The 17,767-nt window shown below is 58.9% G+C and overlaps 1 protein-coding gene across 3 annotated transcripts; it reads left to right on the top strand.

Annotated features, from left to right (window-relative positions):
* The first annotated feature begins 629 nt into the window (after positions 1-629).
* On the top strand, positions 630-16,235 carry SS18L1 (SS18L1 subunit of BAF chromatin remodeling complex). 3 transcript variants are annotated; one of them, XM_032878864.1, is made up of 10 exons: positions 630-734; positions 1,381-1,465; positions 2,961-3,105; positions 3,651-3,848; positions 4,628-4,792; positions 5,116-5,220; positions 5,986-6,078; positions 12,686-12,805; positions 15,082-15,209; positions 15,704-16,235. In XM_032878864.1, the coding sequence occupies exons 1-10, from the start codon at positions 658-660 to the stop codon at positions 15,728-15,730; spliced, it is 1,143 nt and encodes a 380-aa protein (XP_032734755.1). In that variant the 5' UTR covers positions 630-657; the 3' UTR covers positions 15,731-16,235. The 3 variants fall into 3 exon arrangements, with proteins under 3 accessions (XP_032734755.1, XP_032734753.1, XP_032734756.1); XM_032878862.1 differs by having other exon boundaries at positions 15,082-15,244; XM_032878865.1 differs by lacking the exons at positions 15,082-15,209; positions 15,704-16,235 and adding an exon at positions 13,947-14,417.
* The last annotated feature ends 1,532 nt before the right edge of the window (positions 16,236-17,767 follow it).

The raw sequence follows: 17,767 nt of genomic DNA, 5'->3' as shown, positions 1-17,767 counted from the left end.
CGCCCCCTGCCCCGGCCGTGCCCAGTGCCCACCAGACCCCGGCCGGCAGGGCAGGCTGCCTGGTCGTACCCCCACCCCGCCGGTGCAGCCCTCCCGTGCTTCCCCTGCTCCCGTCGAACCTCTCCGTGCCTCTTCCCTCACCGCCTCCTGGGTGTCCCCAGGCTGCCCCGGGCGCTGCCCCCCAGGGGCCAGTCCCGAAAAGCTGGCGCTTACTGGGCTTTGTGATGCTCTGCGGGGCTGGGAGGCGCCGCTCGTGTGGCCGCGGTGTGGGGCCCTGCGGGCGGGAAGTCAGGGCTCCTGCGTCCCTCCTGTGCAGTCCAGGCCCAGCCTAGCCGGGCGGACCGACGCTCTGCAGTTAAGGGTCCTAGAGGGCGAGTCCCGTGGGCTGTGGGATTTCCTCTGCCGAACGCAAGACCCAGAGCCTGCCCCTGGGCTTGCGGAGGGTGGACCCTGGCACGTGGGAGGCCGCGCTTGGCCCGGGCTGTGGGATGTGTTCGGTCCTGCTGGCCGGGCTGGCGTGGGAGAGTTCCAGGCCTCCCTTATGAACACCCGCACGCGTGCACCTGACGGAGCGCCTCCCGCAAGCAGCCTGTCGTCCGCCTCGAGCGGGCACCGCAGACGCGTGTGTGGCCGTGCTCACGTGTGCTTCCCCCGCAGATGCTGGATGAGAACCACCATCTGATCCAGTGCATTCTGGACTACCAGAGCAAGGGCAAGACGGCCGAGTGCGCCCAGTAAGTGACCGGCGGGCCACGGCGGTCCCCCTCAGAGAAGGGCACTCCAAGGAGGGCAGAAGGTTTGGAGGGAGACGCAAGTGTGGGTGGAGAGGGGACTGCTGGTGGACACACCAGGGGACCGTGAGCTTCTCCGGGTAGGACCCCAGGTGACCCCCAGGGCTGGATTCAGAGCAGGAGCGCGAGCGCCAGCCGTCTGAGCCCCCCACAGGTGTGACATGTGTGAGCCACCGCCACGCTGGGCTCCCCCCGTATCCCCCTGGCCTGTTTGGGGGAACCTTTTCAGGGGTGCGAAGGTTTCAAGTCGGCCGGGTGTCAGGGTCCGATGGAGTAGGCCTTGTTTTCTGGCATTTCTTCCTGTGTCTCCCTCAGTCTCTGTCTTGTGCCTCCTGCCTCCCTCCCCCACCATTCTCTGAACAGACCTGCTGACACCCCCTCCTTGGCCACCACCGTGGGGTCTTTCCATGTGTTGTCATCAGTCAGGATCCCGCTCAGGACCTTGGTCCCTGTCTGGCCCTGTCCTAAACCACAGTTTGCTCCCTCACCCGTCCTGTCCCCGGGCAGTGTCAGAGGTCTGTCCCCCCAGGGGCTTGGCTACGATGGGCCTGCCGGCCCCTCTGCCTCACCGCGTGCCCCTGACCTGCAGGTACCAGCAGATCTTGCACCGGAACCTGGTCTACCTGGCCACAATCGCGGACTCCAACCAGAACATGCAGTCCCTGCTCCCCGCCGTGAGTGCCCGCAGCGGGGGCCGGGGGCGCGCCCTCACCCACACGCTCAGGCGCAGCTTCAGGCTGCCACTGGGGGGGAGCGGAAGTCTGAGCGCGTCACCTGCAGGGACCAAGTCGCGGATAGGCGCGGGGGAGGGGCCAGTGGCCAGCCAGCGGGCTCTGAAGCGGACCGTTCAGAATTGTGATTTGTCTCTTTAGCCAAGGGAGGTGACCCCGAGGCTCCAAACCTAGACGTGGTGGGAGGCGGGACTCGGGAGGACAGGAAGTGGTGCGGGGATGAGCTGTTGGAAGGGGGGGCCCAGGACCATACACAGCTCTGACCTCCCAGCAAAACCACAGAGGCACGCAGTGCGGGGACACTGCAGACGTCCGTGTAAACGGTTTTTTTCTGACTTTTTAAAACCCATTTTCCCAAAATCAAATTACTGCTGTGAAGACAAGGTCCGGCGGTGGCTGCCTCCCGCACCGGGGACAAGAAGGCGCACCCTCGGAGGGCCAGGCCCGTGCTGGCCGTGATGCGCAGGGAGGTTCCAGGACAACCCTGTCACCGGGAATGGCTTATCTCTCGATGTCCCCAAGTCCCCTGGAAAGTGACATCATAAGTGCCAGGAAGTGTTTTACTGATAAAATCATTAAACCAGGGGCGCCTGGGTAGCTCAGTGGGTTAAAGCCTCTGCCTTTGGCTCAGGTCATGATCCCAGGGTCTTGGGATCGAGCCCCACATTGGGCTCTCTGCTCAGCGGGGAGCCTGTTTCCTCCTCTCTCTCTGCCTACTTGTGATCTCTGTCTGTCAAATAAATAAATAAAATCTTAAAAAAAAATCATTAAACCAACACAATTGACCCATGAAATTGCAATTCCTCACCCCAGAGGCAGCAGCAGGTCCTGCTGGGAACTTTGTCTTTGGCCGGGTCTGGGTAGCTCATGCGTCTGAGGCTCCGGAGCTGCGGTTTGGTCTGGATCCAGGAGGTGAGGGCGCGGGGGTCACTCCGTCCCATGCCCCCTCCAAGCCAGTCAGAGTTGGGCCTGCAGTAGGCAGGGCACACAGAGAGGAGGAGCAATGGGAATGCCAAGGCTAAGGCACAGGGCAGTGTGTGCAAAGGCTCTGGGGCGTGGGGTGGTGTGGATGAGGGGCGCACGGAATCCTGGCCAGCCGAGCAGTGTGGAGTGAGGTGAGGGCGGTGCAGTCTGGTGGGCTGACGAGGTGGTTCGCTATATCCCCAGGAAAGCGGGCCCAGCTTTGAGTCTCTGAGTATGTGTTGATTTAAGTTCTGAATGTTCCCACGAGAATGCTTAGTGTGTCGTGCTCTTGGCCTGAGGTGGTGGGGCCTGGTCATCCGCAGCTGATCAAATGCGAGAGCCACAGGGGGTTCTAGACGTTGGCCAGGTGGCTGTGAAGCACAGGTGGACCTCACGAGCCGCCCGAGCCCTGGAGGGCTTCAGGTGCTTGTTCTCCGGGTTAACCGCGTCCCTGTTACCTCCCTGTCTCCCTCAGCCGCCGACCCAGAACATGAACCTGGGCCCCGGAGCGCTGTCCCAGAGCAGCTCCAGCCAGAGCCTGCACTCCCAGGGCAGCCTCAGCGATGCCCTTGGCACGGGCCTGCCTCCGTCCTCCCTCATGCAGGGCCAGATTGGCAACGGTGAGTAGCCCTGAGCCCTTCGGGGTTGGGGATGGCTCCCGGAAGCACGTAAGCCGCGCAGGCTTCTGGGTGACCGCTGTCTCAGTAGGGTGCCCCATGCCCTGCAGAGCCTCACGGGGGCCCTCCCTCCTCCTGAGGCCCGGGCTGCTGGTCTGCTGCCGTGCCTGGGCGCCCGAGCGCGGGGGGTCACGTGCAAAGGGAATCCAGCACTCCAGATCCTCTACTCTGCTTTGACAGTGTTAAATCGCGGCCCCGTCCAACGTGTGGGCTTCCATGTGGATCTTTTTAACCAAGAACAAAAAGGTTCTCTTTGGAGCAGGAACCGTCGCTAGCTTTTGGGAGCTGTCCCTGCGAGAGCGAACCGGCGGGTCCTCTCCTCGGTCAGCGCGTGCTTGTTTCTTTGCTCAGCACTTGACCCTCACTTCATTCGGGCGCTGTTGGCCACGGGCCAGTCTCTGTCCCCGCGGTCACGTGAAGGAACTCTGGGTGTCTGGCAGCAAGGCCAGGCTTCCATGGGGTTGGGGTCCTCCCTGTGCTCCTGGCAGGTCCAAACCACGTGTCCATGCAGCAGACGGCCCAAAGCACGCTGCCCACCACCTCCATGAGTATGTCCGGTAGCGGCCACGGCTCGGGGCCCGGCTACAGCCACTCAGGACCCACCTCACAGAGCGTGCCCCTGCAGGGCCAGGGTGCCATCGGCAACTACGTGTCACGGGCCAACATCAACATGCAGTCCAACCCAGGTACTGCCCTGCTCCGCCCTGCGGCACCCCCTCAACCCTGGGACGGTCCCTGGGGCCCTCTGAAATGTGTGCACACTGCACACAGGGTCCTGGGGCCCTTCTGAAGTGGGGGGGGACCCTGGGGTCTGGGTTTCCACTGTTTCCTGTGGCAGCTCTGGGGAGGGCTCTGACGAGGGGCGACACATCCCCTCCTCAGGGGACAGAGTCAGGCTCACTCGGGATGAGGGCAGTGCAGGCAGGGTGCAGGCCCACAGACATTGAGCACTGGGTACCATCAGGCCCAAACGCAGATGTCCCAGGACGTCAGGCACTAGAGTTCAGAGGCTTAATACGGAAAGGGAAAATGTGTAGTATCTCCTTAGTTTATTTTTATTATCAATTATATACTGAAAATAAGAATATTTGGGGTATATGGAGTCAAATAAAACATGTTACTAAGATAGATTTCGCCTGTTGGCGTCTATTTCTGACGTGGTTCTCCTCAGTGCTGCCCCAGCAGGTTCCGAGCAGGGGCGGCACCACCAGACGGGGGCAGGGGGCAGAGACCACCCTCCAGGGGCCTTAGAGGCCCAGGTCTCCCAGGCGGACATAGGCCTGGCTCCTCTGGGAGCAGCCTTGGGGGTGCGGGAGGACAGGACTGGCGATTTTCCAGCGTGTGGAGGCAGCCCAGGAGCTGAGGTCTGGGTCCAGGAGAAGGGCGCCGTTGGGGACTGGGGTGCGGGGTCAGGGTGCCTCCCAGGGAGCTTCTCGGGGTTATTCGGGTCTGTCGTGTCGCCCAGTGTCCATGATGCACCAGCAGGCAGCCTCGTCCCACTACAACTCGGCCCAGGGCGGCAGCCAGCACTACCAGGGCCAGTCATCCATCGCCATGATGGGCCAGAGCGGGCAGGGCAGCACCATGATGGGCCAGCGGCCCATGGCGCCCTACCGGCCCTCCCAGCAAGGTACTGCCTGCGCCCGCCTCCTTCCTGAGAACTGGGGTAGGGGGCTCTGCACGGTCCTTAGCATCGAGCGAAGGGGTGGGGGGTCTGGAGCTGTGTGGGGCTCACGGGGCGCAGAAGGTTGAGAGCCTGTGCTGCTCCTAGAGGCGGACCTGACTTGAGCTGCTGCAGGGGCTGGAGTCGGGTGGGGCGGTTGTATTTATAAGTTCCAAGTCTCAGGTGCCCGGGTCTGGGTGTGGGGGAGAACACCCATGCGGCCGGGGCGGGGGTTATCCTGTGACATGAGTGTTCTGAGTTCATGTCCCCCATGTGCTGTCCATCCCCAGGGTCGTCGCAGCAGTACCTGGGCCAGGAGGAGTACTATGGTGGCGATCAGTACGGCCACAGCCAGGCCGCCTCAGAGCCCATGAGCCAGCAGTACTATCCCGATGGTGAGGCCCACGCCCGTGCTGTGCCGTGACACCGGGCACCTCAGCGGCTCCCGGTCGCTGCTCTCTGGTCACTCCCGTTTGGACGCGTCGCCCCGACTTCTGCCAGCAGAGCCCCCAGAAGCCCCTTGCCCAAGTGTGTTTGGGGATGAGGGTGAGGGCAGGGCTGGTCTCAGGCCATAGCTACTCACGGATTCAAGACCCCTCGTCCCCTTTCCCAAGACGCAGTAGGGGTTACGGCTAGGATGAACAGGTGCACGAGACGGTTTCCTAAGAGGGACACAAGTGTTCTCGTGAGATGCCTTCAGGAGGGTGTCGCCGCTGAGCCGCGTGTCTGCTGCTTTCATCCGGTGCTCACCTGTCAGTCGTTCCTCAAGAGTCCCAGGGTTGGAGGTGGCTTTCAGAGTGGTCATAGAGGGCGGTGGGATTTGGGGAGGAGGACAATACCAGGCAGGGAGCACGAAGGAGGTAGCAGCGCCCCTGCCAGGGAACGGTGACAGAGGCTTCCTGAGGGTGCAGGGCACACCCCAGCAGGTGCCCCCAGGTGGCAGTGCCGGCAGAGCTCCTCGCGGGGCAGGCGCTGACACACCCTCTCCCCTTTATGCACCGTGCTCCTTGGGTCCTCACGCCCAGCCCACACGCAGGGTGGCGGTCGGAAGCCCCTCCCTGGGCTTTGTGCAGGGAAAACGGATCCAGGTCCCGTGCAGGACGCTCGGTTCCCGGCCATCCGGGCCTTCGCTGACAGCACGTGGCCTCTGTCTGCCGCAGGACACGGCGACTACGCCTACCAGCAGTCGTCCTACACAGAGCAGAGCTACGACCGGTCCTTCGAGGAATCCACGCAGCACTACTATGAGGGCGGTAAGGAGAGCACACAGCTCGCTGTCCGATGCGCAGCCGCAGCTGGCGGTGGGGCTCCAGGGCCGAGTGTGCCCGCCAAGGCCACACAGGCAGGTCACGCGTCCCTGATCACGATGCAGGTGGGTGGAGGGGGCGTGACTGGCTGCGTGGGGGTGGCAGGGGCCCAGACGCCACCATCAGGCCTGGCTGAGCCGCTTGGGGCCTCTGAGCTCTGTCGAAGCCCCTCCGGAGTCCAGACTCAGTGGGGCAGGTTCAGTCCCTGCCCAGACCTGAGCCGGCCGGGCAGGGCCCGTGGAGCGCGAGGCTTCTTTGGGCCCGGCCTGGCCACTTCTTCGGACATCTGCTGGCCTGGTAAAGCCTAAGGCAGCCCCCACCCCCCACCAGCCTTCCTCAGTGGAGCTGCCCCGGGGGCTTTCTGGTGGAGGTGAGGTGAGGCGAGGCGGTGGTGAGAGAAGCCAGCTTCGTGAGCAGAAAGCCAGTGACTAGCTCGCGCCCCGTTCCCCGCTGGGAATATGGCGCCCGCCCGACGTCCGGCCTCCAGCGTGAGGTCACCACACACACAACTGGGAAGAAACCTGCACATTTGCTTCTCAGTGGGGCCCCCAAACAGCGAAGGGACTTCCCCGCCCTTGGGAGACCCCAAGAGAGGAAAAAACCTTAAAGTCCCAGGGAAGCGGGACCCAGCGGGCTTGGCCCCGGCTTCCTGGTCTGGGTGTCCAAAGTAGGGACAGGGTGAGGGTTGGCAGCGGGGCCCCGGAGGAAGGAAACAAGCAATAAACGTGAAACAGGCAGCTTGTGAATCCAGATGCTTTTGGTGGCTTTTTAAAAGAATTATGCTAAAAATACACGTTACCGCTGGGGGTATTTCTGAGTGTGCCTGAGTGGCAGGAAGCCCATTCACATCGTGCGGTCACCGTCCCCGCCGTCCGTCTCCCAGACTTGCTCCTCTTCCCAGACTGATCTCCTGGCCCCGTCAGACCCTGGCTCCCCGTTTCCCACCCCAGGCGCCCACCACGCCACTATCTGCACATGATGAGTCTAGGGCCTTAACGTAAGTGGGACCCTGCAGTATTTGTCCTGCTGCCTGGCCCGGCTCGCTGAGCAGGACCTCCCCGCGGTTGTGTGTGCCATAGCAGGTGTCAGGCCGAGTTGTTTTCTGTTGCGGGGACGCACCGGAGTGCGCGCATCCGTTCAGCTGTCGACGGACACCTGCAGGTTGCCTCTGTCTCCCGGCTGTTGGGAACCCTCCTGCTGTGAACGTGGGTGTGCAAAGCTCTCTTCGAGTCCTGGCTTCCGTTTTTTTTTTTGCATTTACATCCAGAAGAGAATTATGGGTCATAGGGTGATTCTGTGTTTAGTTGTTTGAAGAACTATCATACGCTTTTCCACACGCAGTTTGGTTTTTTACTTGGAATGCTAGGAGATGATAGGGCATCTGGAGACTAGAGGAGAATCACCCAGAGGCTGTGCTGGGGTTGGTTACGAGTGTTTCCCTGCAGCGGCTTCCCACGTCCACACATTTGGTGCCACTCAGGGACACGGCTCAGACCCAGCCTTCTTTTCCCGGGGAGTTTGGCTCCGAGACCCCGAGACTGCACGTGCCCGGCGCAGTCACCCGGCGAGCCAGGTCTTCCCTCCGACCCCAGAGGCAGCCCACGTCGGCCCCTCCTGTTCTCAAAGCTGCTGCAATGACCTGGCCGCCGCCCCAGGCTGAATTTGGAACCCGATGGTGGGTATAGAACCAGAGAACCGAACCATCCCAACCGCCTCAAAGTAAGATTATTCATGAGGGACTCGATGTTCCTTATTATTTTTAGGAACTGGTTAAGTGTTGGCCCTTCGTGGTGAACAGGTAACGCTTTCCTTGTGCCTTCTCAGTCACCACAACTGCCCTTGGTCTTGCCTTGTTAGCAACCACACTAAGGTCCCACCTGGGACCACCTTAGCCCTCCCCCATCCACACAGGTGCCCCAAATGCTCTTCCTCTCCAGTTGAACCTCAGCTGCTTTTCACGTCCGCCATCCCTGCGAGTGTTCTCTGTACGCCTCCCTCGTCCTCACCTTGGGCCGCCCCCAAGATGGGACCCTGGCCCATGGCAGCTTTGCAGGTGCCTGGCTGTGACGGCTGGCCGGGGTCACTGGCATGAGTACTGGAGGTTCGAGGGACCGCAGGCTGACCAGGTAGATGGGGTGCGCTCGGGTATCCGCGCTTCTGGGTCCCAGCCTGCCGGGAGGAGGTGGGCCGCCCGGAGCATCTCCCTGCAAACACGCCCCTGCCAGCCCTGCCCTCCGTCCCCAGATGCCCGTGCGCTGCCTTCCCTGCCGCAGGGTGCCTTGGCTTATCCCTGCTTTGTCCAGGTGAGGGTCCGAGGCAGAAACGACTTCCCCAAAGATAAGCCCCGGACATGCACTCAGCCTCTTGAACTTGGAAGCGCACATTTTTATTCCTTCGTGTTTGGGTTCCGTGCTCTTGCCTTCCGTAACCGACAGAAAGTGTGCTCTTCCGAGGCAAGTGTGGCAGACGGCACGGCTTCCTCCTGAATCTGGAAGTGTTTTGTTCCGTCTTGTTAATTGGACCCGTGGCTGGGACTCCACGTACTTGTGGTACAAGGTCAGGTCTCCCCACGGTGGGCGGCATTGCCAGGCCTTGTTGCGAGGCGCCAGGTGTCATGCTTTGAGAAGACGGCTGTGCACAAGCAGCCTGTGACCCATGGAGGTGGAGGGTTTCGAGTGGAAGCAATGAGGGGGTGGACCAGAGCCCCAATAAAAATGTTTCCTGTAAAGCCCTGGTCCCACCATGGGATGAGGAGGCTTGTGGAGCACAGGGGGCTGGTGCTGGGGTCTTCGCAGGAGGTGGCATCTGACAGGGACCTTGTGTGGTCCCACAGAATGAGAGGCCGCTGGCCTGCAAGGGCCGGCGCCGGGAAGGGGCCAGGTTGCCGTAGGCCAGGCAGGGCAGAGTAAGGGGCCGAGGGGCCGACTGAGCCAGGCAGACACCGCTCGCCAAGAGGCGTCCTGCTATACTTCCTGGCTGCGAGGTTTGCCGCAGCAGAGCCTGGAAGGAGCCTGTGTCCCCTGTGCCCTGCCCCAGGCACCGAGTCTGTTAAAAGACACGGAACTCCCTGTGGGCGGCTGCGGCAGATTCTTCTGGGCTGGGCCATGTGCTCAGGCCAGGTGTCGAGGATGAGGGTGTCAGGGGAGCCACTTTCTGTGTGAGACCATGGCTGTGGGTGGGGTACGGGCTGGGGAGCTGGCAGGGCTGGAGGTGGCCTTCTTCCCTGAAACTTGAAGGGGGACCGCATTCGCTTTTGCGTTGTCACGTGAACGTATGCGTCTGTGCAAAAGCCAAATTTAGAAACAATAAACGTTACCAGTTGTCACTGAAAATCAAAGTGGCCTGACCTTTTGGCCATCCAGACTCATCCATGCCCCTGAGCCCCGTGGTCACAGCACTGTCCTCGGGGGTCCCTCAGGGTCTTGCCCCAGAGACCGGCACGTCCCCTGTGAGTAAACGCCCAGACCGGTGGGGATGGCGGCTGCTCTGGGATAGCCCGTGGCGTCCCCGAGGCACAGCCTTGTTTCCAGAAGTAGTTTTATCAAACGCATCAGTGAGTCACTGGGCTGTAGCTCCTGGTGGCGGCTGAGTCTGGTGGCTCCTTTGTGCCCACGTTCCTCAAGCAGGCCCCCTGGCTACCGGGTTTGGCTCCACGGAAGGGAAGGTCTTCTGTGGTGCGTGGGAGCAGAGCCGAGGTCCTCCGCGGCACCCCTGCTCACATTTGTTGCGCACCTATTGTGTGCCAGGCCGTCGGCTAGGTGCACGTGACTGAGCTCCTGAATCGGTTACCACGTGAAGAGCGAAAGGGGGTTTAAAGCTGAGAAAACGCAGAGCAACCGACCATCTGAGGCCCCGGAGAACTGCTCTGTGACTCGGCCGTGCAGGTCCGCTGGCTGCGCACCGCACCCTGGGGCCCGCGCTGCCCCGCCGGCACCGCACCGGCTGGAAGGAAGGAGTCCCTCAGAGCTCGGGGCCTCCCAGGGCAGGGAGCAACTGTGGAGACGCGGAGAGTGTGCAGGGTCAGCAGGGAGGATGTGCCCTGGAGTCAGAGCCCTCGCGCGTCTGCTGTTCCTCGTGGCTGCGGTTCGAGTCCCCGTGAGGGGTGCAAGCCTTTACGGCGACAGCTCTCAGGAAGGCTGCTGCTTAAAAACGACGTCTCCAGGATCTGGTTTGTGTGTTTGTTTAAAGATTCATTAATTTAGTTGACAGAGAACACGAGTAGAGGAAGCAGCCGAGGGAGAAGCAGGGAGCCCGATGTGAGACGCGATCCCAGGACCCTGAGATCATGACCTGAGCCAAAGGCAGACAGACGCTTAACCCACTGAGCCACCCAGGTGCCCCGGGACATGTTTTGATTTAAAAGAAAAAAATAGCCAACTATAGTAGTCCTCTCCCCCCACACAGGGTCAGAGGGGTGAGGTGCTCCCTCCCACTCGTCCGCCGCCCCCGTTGCTCAGGTCACATCATTCCATCAACACCAGCGGGTGAGCACAGGACCAGAAGGCGTTTCCAGAGCCAGAAGCCACATTCGCACAACTTTGGTCACCACACGTGGTGAAGGCTGTCTTCTGGTGTCTGTGGTTACTGACAGTCCCTGGCTGTGCCCCGTTCATCACTGACACCTGACGGCAGGTGCGTGCGTGCGGAGGGGAGTGCACGGTGTGTGCAGACATGGCTCTGCCCTCGGCTTCCGGGGTCCACAGGGTCTACGATGGATCCCCCACAGAGAAGGAGGCTGCTGTGTCCTTTCTGGGCCGGCCAGTCATCTGCCGTGGGGTGTTGCAGTCAAGTGACGGCCCCTCGTCCCCTCCATGCCCCTCCTTCTAGAGAAGTGGGTTTGCACAAATTGGGGACAGGACTTAGTACAAATTGAAGGCAGAGCACTTGGCACGGTTGAAGAACAAAGGCCTATTCCAAAGAAAACGACGCTAGACTTTAATTGGTCTTTTCGCGAAGGTGTTTGGAAAACCGTGAGTGGGAGGTCACTCCCACACTGCTCTGGAACGGCAGCCCTGTGACCTGCGTCCAGGATGTTTGCAGGAAGGGTCTAACGGTTGCTCGTGCTGCCCACTCAGGAACGGTATGGCGGCGCCCTCCCTGCTTTCCTCAGCCGCGCTTCCTCCCGTGGGCTTTCTGCCACATGAGGCTTTGGGCACAGATGCTGACTGGCTAGATTTTTTTAAATAAGAAGGCATTGTGGGGACACCTGACTGGTTCAGTCACTGGAACATGTGGCTCTTGATCTTGGGTCTGTGATTTTGAGCCCCATGTCGGGTGCAGAGATGACTTAAATAAACTTTTAAAACCTATAGAGGTAAATATGTGCCCGCGTGAACTTACAGTAAGCCGTCTCCAAGGAGTGTCCTGGTAGCTGCTGCTCACCTGAGCGTGTCCTCAGCCATGGACTGGAACGTCCCCGAGTTTCCCTTCTGGAGGCCCTGAGCCATCCCAGACTGCCGGCTCCCGGGTCATAGTGCCGGCTCCTGCGCCGCTGGGCGGTGCGCCTCAGCCCCCCACCTGTACAACGGGCACGCGGTTGTGCTTATCTCATGGTGCTCAAGGAAGTATGCGGGGTACCTGTCTCCTGCTTGGGACGCACAGTGGCCTGCAGTCACGTTCCGTATTTTCCTTACTGGTGGGACGGTATTTCTCACTGGCTGACCCGCCGGCCTCGCAGACGAATAACCCTGCAGGAGTCAACACCACGAGGCGCGCGTGGAGAACACCCTGGGGGTCACTGCGCTCTACGGATCTTAGTCCAGGACCCTCGGGGTGTCTCCGTTTACACTCCCACACTGCACTGTGCCTTTCAGCTCCGTTCTCAGGGGCGCGTTTTTAGCTGTCTACAGGTTCTGTCACTGGGATCTTTACGCAAGCGAAACCATAGTTGATCGGAGGCTGAAACATGCTTCCTTCCGAGTCGCTGCTGCAGGCCTGCTGCCCGGCTGTCCTGGCCCCGAGAGCTGTGTGGCGAGGTGCCGCAGACGGGGCCGCTGAGCGCAGCAGAAATCACTCTCTCAGCTCTGGAGGCCCAAGGGCCGAGATCCAATGTCAGCAGGGTTAGTCCTTCCGGGGGCTCAACTGGAGGGTCCGCCCCAGACCCTCTCCCAGCTTCCGACAGGCTCCAGCAGTCCTGGTGTCCTCGGCTTGTAGGCACGTTACTTCGCGCTCCGCTTTGGCTGTTGTGGGGCTTTGTCCCCGGGTCCGTGTCCAGGTGCCCTCTTGCGATAAGCAGGCCATTCTAGTCAGTGCAGCGGGCCCTTACCTGTTTCCATCTGCAGAGAGCCTTTGCCAAGTGAGAGCACGTGCACAGGTACATGACGTGGGCTTCAGCGTACCTTTCTGGGGGGCACAGTTCAACCCAAAACACTTGTATTAGCCTTAAATTGTGTTAACGGTGTCACTTGGGCTGTACCTGCACACTCGAATCGTTGTGAAAAGAGATCTTGAAGCAGTTGAGCTGGTCCAGGGCTTTTCCAAGGGCTCCGCGTCCTGAGTGGCGGGAGGAATGCCTCCGTGCCCAGAAACGCACTGTGTCTCCTTCCCCCCGCAGGAAACTCGCAGTACGGCCAGCAGCCGGCGGGGTACCAGCAGGGCGCAGCCCAGCCGCAGACAGGGTACCAGCAGCAGTACTCCAACCAGCAGACCTACCCCGGGCAGCAGCAAGGCTACGGTAAGGGGGAGCGTCTCCCTGCGCAGGCCTGCGCACGGTCGCGCTGCCGCTCGCGCAGTGGACGCTTGGTCCGCGTCCTTCGGAAGGGTTTTGGATTTCCTGCAAAGCTGTGCAGCTAGTGCCGAGAGGTCTGCTGTCCACCTCGCCCGACCGCAGGGCCGCTGTCCCAGCTCAGCAGCCCCCGCCAGCACACTGCCGGGGACCGAGTGCAGACTTCACTCAGCTCTCACTCGTGTGCCCAGCGGTCCTTCTCTGTCCCGGCACCCATCTGGGATTCCCCTTGGCACTGAGTCTCACGTCTCCTTAGGCTCCCCTGAGCTGGGACCGCACCTGGGAAATCCTTGTCCTTCTGGACCTTGGCGGTCTCAGCGAGACTGGGCAGGTGTTTTGTAGGACATCTTCGGGTTGGGCTTGCCTGAGGTTTTCTTCAGGATGAGACTGGGCCGTGGGCTTTGGAAAGACCTCATGGGGGCGGGGGGGGCAAGTTCTTCTTATCCCATGTCAACATGACTGGCCTCTGACGTTGACCCCGGTCCCTGGTGCCCCACCATCAAGTTATCCCTTCGTCCTCTACTTTTCCTGATCTTTGGAACCAAGCCACTGAGCCCAACCCACGCTCCGGAAGGAAGAATTGGAATTTCTCTTTAAGGCAGAGTAATTAATTAATGATTAGTTATTAATCATTTATCAATATGTATTCTTTGCATTCAGTTTACACAGCGGCTTAGATCCTAGACTTCTCTGATTCAGATCGTCCAGCTTCGCCTTTGGGGACCTGGGGCCCTGCAGTCCCTTTGCCGTGCTCCCATCCTTTTGTCTTTGAGCATCTCCTTATTCTCTGGGACCACAGCACTCTCGGTGCTCTAGCCCTAGAAGCAGCATGTCTCACGGGTGCTCTGGGTCCTCCAATGGGAGAACAGCGTTAGGGACCAGGGGCCGCGGTCAGGTGGGCATTTTCTGAGCACCCCCCACACGGTCACCTGAGACAGCCCACGTATGGGTTAGCGTGGCGGCAGCTTCTAGAAGCTCACACCCGCTCGCTGGCTTTTGTTCACCCTGTGAGGATTCCCTAAAGTGCCCGGGGGCCAGCGGGCCTTCACGGGCTCTGCCATGGAGCCCGCCAACAAATATTGTTCTTCAGGCCTATGGGACAGAGAAGTGGACAGAGGGAGCTTCTCGCGCTACAGTAGCAACAAGGGAAGAGCCCCGTCCACTGGAGATCAGCGGAATGCAGGCTCAGTCTCACTGAGGGCTGTCCTGCCCGGATAGTAGCCCACACATCTGCCCGGTCCTCTGTGGGCCTCGTCCTCCCCAGGCAGATCCACCTGAAACAGTTGCTCCGGACCCCAGCCTTTGGGTCGTGTCTGCCGAGAGCCGCAACCGCACGAGGCTCTCCCCATGCTAACCAGCCCCCAAGATGCACACGGGCTGCGCTCCCCAGAACCCGGGGTGCTGGGGGCGGGCGGGTGGGGGAGGGGAGTTGTACTTCTAGGTGCTGCTGTCACAGGAGGACAGCTGCCTACTGTTGCCACCACGTGATGGCCGGGCATGTGGTTAACATTCAGGATACATGCCGGAAGCCGTTGTTAGGACCTGAAGAGTAGGTGATTAGTTCGTCAAAAGAGTGAGTCCGGGAGCACTCACAGAGCGTGGACGCCTCTCCCCTGAAGCGTCCTGGCGAGACGTGAACAGGAGCCTCCCCGCGCCCGCCCGCGCAGAGCTGGGCCCCGTTCCTTCCGGAGCCGTGGGCCCTGCTGCGGGAACTCATGCGGGCGGTGGGGCTCTGCCTCTGCACCTCGGGACCACCCGGGAGGCTCTGGAAAAATGAGGTGGCAGGCAGGGCCCCCCTGCGTGAGGCGTCTTCCTGGGCTCACCGGTGCCCGCGGCGCGTTGCGGGGAAGGAGAGCCGCAGTTTCAGGTTTTTGTCCAACCTGTTGCAACCATGACTCATTAAATAGCATCTTTTGAGCAATTACTTGATCTTTATTAGTTCTTTCCAAAGGCTTCACCTGAGTTTCCACGGGAATGCCCAGGAGAAGCAGCTGCTGTGGTACTTAACGGGCGGGTTTGCAGCAACCACCAGGGCGGACTCACCACTGCCAGGAAGCTGTGAGCCCGGCCGGGTCGCAGGGGGCCCACGGCAGCCTTGTTCCCACGCTCAGTGCCCTCATGCTGGGGGGCCCGTGGGTTGAGGAGGAGCGGGCTGGTGCTTCAGGCGCCCCCGGGGGTCAGGGCGCGTGCTGCCTCGTTCTCACGGTGCCGGTATGCGCCCTCAGGGCCGGCCCAGGGAGCTGCCTCGCAGTACTCCGGCTACCAGCAAGGACAAGGCCAGCAGTACGGAAGCTACAGGGCATCCCAGACGGGCCCGTCCGCCCAGCAGCAGCGGCCTTACGGCTATGAGCAGGCAAGACCCGGCGCGTCCGTGGAGACATGACGAAGGTTTCACTCATGATCGCGTGGAATAACGCGTGAAGCGAATTGGCTGCCCAGCTCCCGTCTAGAATGTTAATTCTCTGAGCCCGTGAGGGTTTGAGAAATCACCTTTGCACGTACACTCAGGGTCAGACGTGGCTGGCTGAGTGGCTCTGGCCTCAGAGCCCCAGCCCAAGTTTGCGTCCAGCCCTGCTGCTGGCCGCTGGCAACGTGGTGGGGGGGGCCTTACTGGGGGGAGCTGGTAAGGAGCCTCACTGACCTGGTTCAATCCTTAGCCACAGGCTTGGACCATGGCTTTCAGGGAGCCAGCGCCTGCCTTGCCCCATAGCTCTAGGCAGAGAGCTGTTGGCTTGCTTGATTTTCATACCTCCTTTCGTCCCTAATCCCGGGTTTGGGGGGTGGGGTCCTCTCTGCCACTTTGACTCCTGACTAGGGAAGTGTAACACGTGTTTTGGTCTCTTGCAGGGCCAGTATGGAAATTACCAGCAGTAAGGAACGAGCACTCTTGTTAGAGCCTTGTGGTGGCATGTCCCTCCGGGGATGGCCGGGCCAGTGGCAGTTCTGATGAGCCACGACCTCTCGGTTGCCCTTCCGGCCCACGCAGCGTCTGCATGTGACGCGTGCACACTTCACGCTGGGTGTGATGCCGAGCGTGCACCGCGGGCGAGAGACAGCGCTTCGATGGTGTGACCTATCTGGTGCTGTGTATAGTGTTGTATGTCCATACAGTGGAGAGGTTGTCTCCTTTTTGTCTCCCCCTCCTTGATGTTTCTAGCTAGCTTTAGGGATCCTTTTGTCATCAGAGTGTTCTGAGCCCAGGCATGGGACACAGCTACAAGATGCCACAGTCCATGTGTTCACATAAGCGAGCCTCGGGTCTGACTCCTCACACACTTGTCGTAACGTGGGTTGTAAACTTGTCTCTCACTGGCTACACCACAGCTGGACACACGCCACAGCCCCTGGATGGCCACCTCTTCCTGTGCCTCGATGGGTGGGGGGCGGGCATCTTCTATGTTTTGGGTCAGTTTCTGTTACACAATGAAAAGGATAAATATGCTTTGTTTGGAGAGGCTGCGAACAGTCCTTCCCAGAGCTTACACGCTCACACGCTACCTGTGTCTCTTGCCAATTGTGTTTATCCAAAATGTCCTGTTTTTGTACTAAAAAGTGAAGAGGGATCAATGAGCATATTCCAAATAAACATACAATTAGCCTAACCCAGGGAAGGAACGAGGGTCGTTCCTGAAGGAAAGACAGGGCAGTTCTCTGAAATGACCGGCATTGGCCCTTGTTTCTCCAATGGTCGTTTCTGGGATTTGAATATTTAATACGCCCAATTCTAAACTGATAAAATATTTATACCAAACTTCCCAAACAGTTGGCAAGTTGTTTGTTTTATATTATTTCTTTCAGGACCTCCTTGTTCAGATCTCCAAGCAAGCGTCCTTTTTCTTTTAGAGCTATCTGAAATTCAGGTCTTATTTTTAAAAAGAACGCCACAAATTTTATTGTGTTCTTCCTAACGAAAAGGAAGGGTTTTATATGGGGAAATTTGAGTAAATTTTACATTCCTAGGACATTGAATCCCACTTAAATTCTATACAAACGGTAAAGACCGCTCACTTGCAAAAGCATAGTCAAAGGAAAAACCCAGTATTTCACTAATTAGTAATAGAGACATTCTGGCAACTTTTACCTGGACAGTAATACCCACATGCATACTTTAAAAACATCTTCGGATAAATGCTGACATACTTCTAAGAACAAGAAAATTTGAAGAAAAAACAAAAACAATTCTTGACATATCAGGTCTACTGAAGATGATTTTTTGAATTGGTAAGTTTCAGAAATGTTTTAAAAGTGTAAAGTAATTATTTATCCAGAGCTGTCGAATGGTTTACAGTTTACGAGGTATTTTATGTTGTTTCTGTTTTGTTTTGTTGCTTGAATGAATCCTGACAGTCCACACTGGGAAATATGAGGGCAATTACTGTTCCCATTTTACAGATGAAGAACTGAGGCACAGACTAAAGATTGCCCCAGATGAGTACCGGTCCTATTCTAGGCTATTTTCCCCTCTTCTGTGGGGACAGAATCACAGATGCTGGGATAGGAGTGTTTATCTTAGAGGCATATGGGTTTTAAAAACTCTTGACACTGGTAAGGGCTTAAAAATATGTATTTATGTTAAGTCGGTGAACTGAGTGTTCTTAATTGCTAAATGACACAGACGTTAGCAATTTCATTTAGGGAGGCGCCTCCCTCGCTTTTCTTCTGATCTTTCTTGGCAGTTTTCATAGGACTAATTTGCAGACTCAATCGGGGACTAAAATTCCCCATTGAAAATGTTAAACATTCGAGATAACTGTGAAAGTCGTTTATTTTTATTCCTTGCCAATCTGCAAATATGCCTTTTATGTGTGTGTGTGGTTTTTTTAAGTGCTGTATTAATACTTTTTGAAAGAAAAGGACACTTGAACTTATCCCAAAACTTCAATCTGAAATGTCTTACATTAAGAATTTCTT

This window comes from Lontra canadensis, unplaced genomic scaffold, assembly GCF_010015895.1.
Source record: "Lontra canadensis isolate GAN:19392208 unplaced genomic scaffold, GSC_riverotter_1.0 scaffold65, whole genome shotgun sequence".
Taxonomy (NCBI): Eukaryota; Metazoa; Chordata; class Mammalia; order Carnivora; family Mustelidae; genus Lontra; species Lontra canadensis.
Note: the sequence above shows the minus strand (reverse complement) of the source record. Positions and strands in the feature narration are given on the sequence as shown.

Excerpts from the sequence above, each read along its gene's own strand:
- SS18L1 (XM_032878862.1), top strand. The coding sequence starts at position 658 with ATGCTGGATGAGAACCACCATCTGATCCAGTGCATTCTGGACTACCAG. Across the intron at positions 1,466-2,960 it reads TGCAGTCCCTGCTCCCCGCC|CCGCCGACCCAGAACATGAA; the intron begins GTGAGTGCCCGC and ends TGTCTCCCTCAG. Across the intron at positions 6,079-12,685 it reads GCAGCACTACTATGAGGGCG|GAAACTCGCAGTACGGCCAG; the intron begins GTAAGGAGAGCA and ends TTCCCCCCGCAG.